Source organism: Gossypium hirsutum, chromosome A12 (genome assembly GCF_007990345.1).
Source record: "Gossypium hirsutum isolate 1008001.06 chromosome A12, Gossypium_hirsutum_v2.1, whole genome shotgun sequence".
NCBI classification, from domain to species: domain Eukaryota; kingdom Viridiplantae; phylum Streptophyta; class Magnoliopsida; order Malvales; family Malvaceae; genus Gossypium; species Gossypium hirsutum.
The window spans coordinates 84,366,881-84,369,813 of record NC_053435.1 but is presented as its reverse complement, the minus strand read 5'-3'; the positions used below and the strand labels follow the sequence as shown (position 1 = coordinate 84,369,813).

Sequence of the window (2,933 nt, the reverse complement as noted above, 5' to 3'; positions counted from 1 at the left end):
GAGTCGTCATTAAGAGGGTTTTATACCTAAATGTTACTTCAGCCCGAACAGTAGGAGTGTTCAAACTGTTAACCAAACCAGATTAGAATTAATTGAATTAACCAAACTTTTTAATCTTTTAACTGTTAATCAAACCGAAATTTTTTCAAAAAAAACTTAACCAAACCAAAATATTTCGATTAATTCGGTCGGTTAACCAAATTAACCAAAATTTATATATATATATTTGTTAAAACAAGTATAAAACATAAAAAAATAAATTGATAATATTCATTTGACTGAATTATCTGAATTAATCGAATTAGTAATAGTCTAATTATTTATTAAGTTAGGTTAATTCTATTAATTATCCAATTTTGAATTAAATTAACCGTTAATTAAAATTCCAAAAAACTTTTAACCAATCTCCGACTGAACTAGATCAATTCAGTTGATTAATTCGATTTTAATCGAAGTTTGAACACTCCTACAAATTAACTTCCGTAAACAAAAAAAAAAGTAAATTAATGTAATGGGAATTTAACCAAAACTAAACTGTTGTAATGATAAAGTAGAGAATATTATTATTTGTCGTGATGATGCCAAACATTTTCTTTTTTGATTGTTGAGTGAAATATTTACATTCCAAAAGTTGTGAATTTCCATAAGAAAAAGAGTCCATTAGAGAACAGAATCTCCAAAAGAAACCCTTTCATTTTTTTACTTTGGTTTATTCATATATATGATTAGTCTGATTAGATCTCATTATCCTCATCATCATAAAGCTGCTGTTGTAAGAACCAAATATTCTCTTCACACCACTCACTCTCCATCCAGTAATCTCCACCACCAAGCCAACCATTGCTATTGCTCTGCTCATCTATACCCCATGTCTCTGCTACAGTTGAACCGTATGTGACTTGGATTTCCGACGAAGACTCAGGTAGGAGACTCTGGTCGACCTGGACCGACTCAGTTTCGTTTCCATAGGTGAGTTGACCAGAGGGTGACTCCTGTTTAGCACGGCTGATCTGTTCTATTAAACGAGGGATATACTCGTAGCGCAAGGCGTCCCTGAATTTGCGGCTGTTAACGTCGCATTCAAGCTTCTTTGCCTGTTTCTGGACTTTGGTTCTCCAGTAGTTCTTTATTTCATTGTCTGTCCTTCCAGGCAAGTGTTCGGCAATCTTCGACCACCTTAAACAGGGTTCCACGCTCAAAATTAGACAAATTCACAAAAACCCCACCATATATATATATATGTTTATTGAATTCGCAAATAATAATAATAAACCTGTTGCCCCAAACAGAATGGAGTTGAATAATCAATAATTGTTCTTCAAGGGTGATGCTGCCTCGTCTAACAGCAGGTCTCAAGTAATTTAGCCATCTCAATCTGCAACTTTTCCCTGTTCTTCTTAACCCTGTAACATAGTTACAATTTATACAAGAAAACTCCAAAAAGATGCATAAATAAATGGCGGGAGAAACTATAAAATACCTGAGAAACGAGCGACGGAATTCCAGTGACCTTCACCGTGAAGAGTGACATAAGCCTTGAGCATGGAGTCTTCTTCTTCAGTCCACTGACCTTTCCTTACGTCCATCTCTTCTTCAATTTGGTGACCACTTTCAGATATGGAGAAGAAACCTCTCTCGTAAACTTCCATTGATTTTGGGAGAAGAAAGGGTTGGAATCTAAGAGACAAAGAGACAGAAAGAGAGTTTTATTGTTATTTCTATTTCTGGAGGGGGATTTTGATTAGTGTTGTTGTAGACAATGAAGCTGAGCTTATGGTGATATTAGATAAGTGGAGGTGATATATAGAGTTGGGGGGGGGGGGGTTTACAGATGGATATAAGTGAGATTTTGAGTGTTAATATCGTGAATAAAAAAGTAATTATCGAAAATATTTAATTAAGATTTAATGTGATTATCGGATACTTGATAATTATATCTAAATGTCATATGTACATTCATAAAAAAGAGTAAAAATAGGATATAAACACTTAATAAGAAGCTCTTATTGTCTTAAATAAAATTTCAAATTTTAATATTATGAAAAAAGAAAACAGTTTAGGAAGAGTTTTATTTCTATTTAAAAAATTTATCTGAATCAACACTAAATTTAATTAAAATTAAATGTGATTATCAAATATCCAATTATCATAATAAAATGTTACTACTAAGGATGAGTTTAAATGGACAGTAAATATAGTACGTTTGGCTTATTTTCTATCTTATGTTATAATATTATTATAATATCTAATATCATAGTTACTGCTATTTTTATATTAACATTAGATAAACTGCTCATCTAAATCCATCCACCCTAAAGTGATAATCAAAGTAAATAATGAAGTGATTTAGTTAAAAGCATAAAATTGATATTATATTGAACCCATGTGGTGCATGTTTGTGTTTGGACTTTTCTGTACCTATCCCACACGCAAAATTGGACAAAACATTTTAATGTACAGTAATTAATATTCTTATTCTAGAGTCGTACTTCGACCATAGAAACTTTAACAAAAAGAAATACTCATTTTTAATGTATAATAAAATAAGTAAACCCATTAATCTATAATCTGTAATATATGATATATAAAGGTATAGGTTTAGAAAAACTTTTCATTATATTATTAAATTTATATTAAAAATAATTATAATATTTAATTTAGAATTATTACTAAAAAATTAAAATAAAATTAAAATTGTTATAATTATACATTTAAAAAAATTATAATTAAAATTATTAATTAAAAAATTATACTAATTTTAAAATAAAAAGATGTACTAAATTTATTGGCGTAAAATAGAGTTATTATTTGAATATAATTCTAGGGTCGTATTTGGTCGGTGTGATGTAGAAGAGGAGTGCTATGTTAAATAACACGTTTCAAAATCAATGATAAAAGTGAAAGGTTGTTGAAATTTGTGATATATGTCACTC

At 29.9% G+C, this 2,933-nt stretch overlaps 1 protein-coding gene across 1 annotated transcript; it reads right to left on the bottom strand.

Annotated features, from left to right (window-relative positions):
- Nucleotides 1-508: 508 nt before the first annotated feature.
- On the bottom strand, nt 509-1,776 carry LOC107951308 (transcription factor MYB108). Its single transcript, XM_016886309.2, has 3 exons — nt 1,481-1,776; nt 1,274-1,403; nt 509-1,176 (listed from the first exon to the last, which is right to left on the bottom strand). Exons 1-3 carry the CDS (start codon nt 1,647-1,649, stop codon nt 735-737), a joined length of 741 nt encoding a protein of 246 aa, XP_016741798.1. The 5' UTR covers nt 1,650-1,776; the 3' UTR covers nt 509-734.
- Between the last annotated feature and the right edge of the window lie 1,157 nt (nt 1,777-2,933).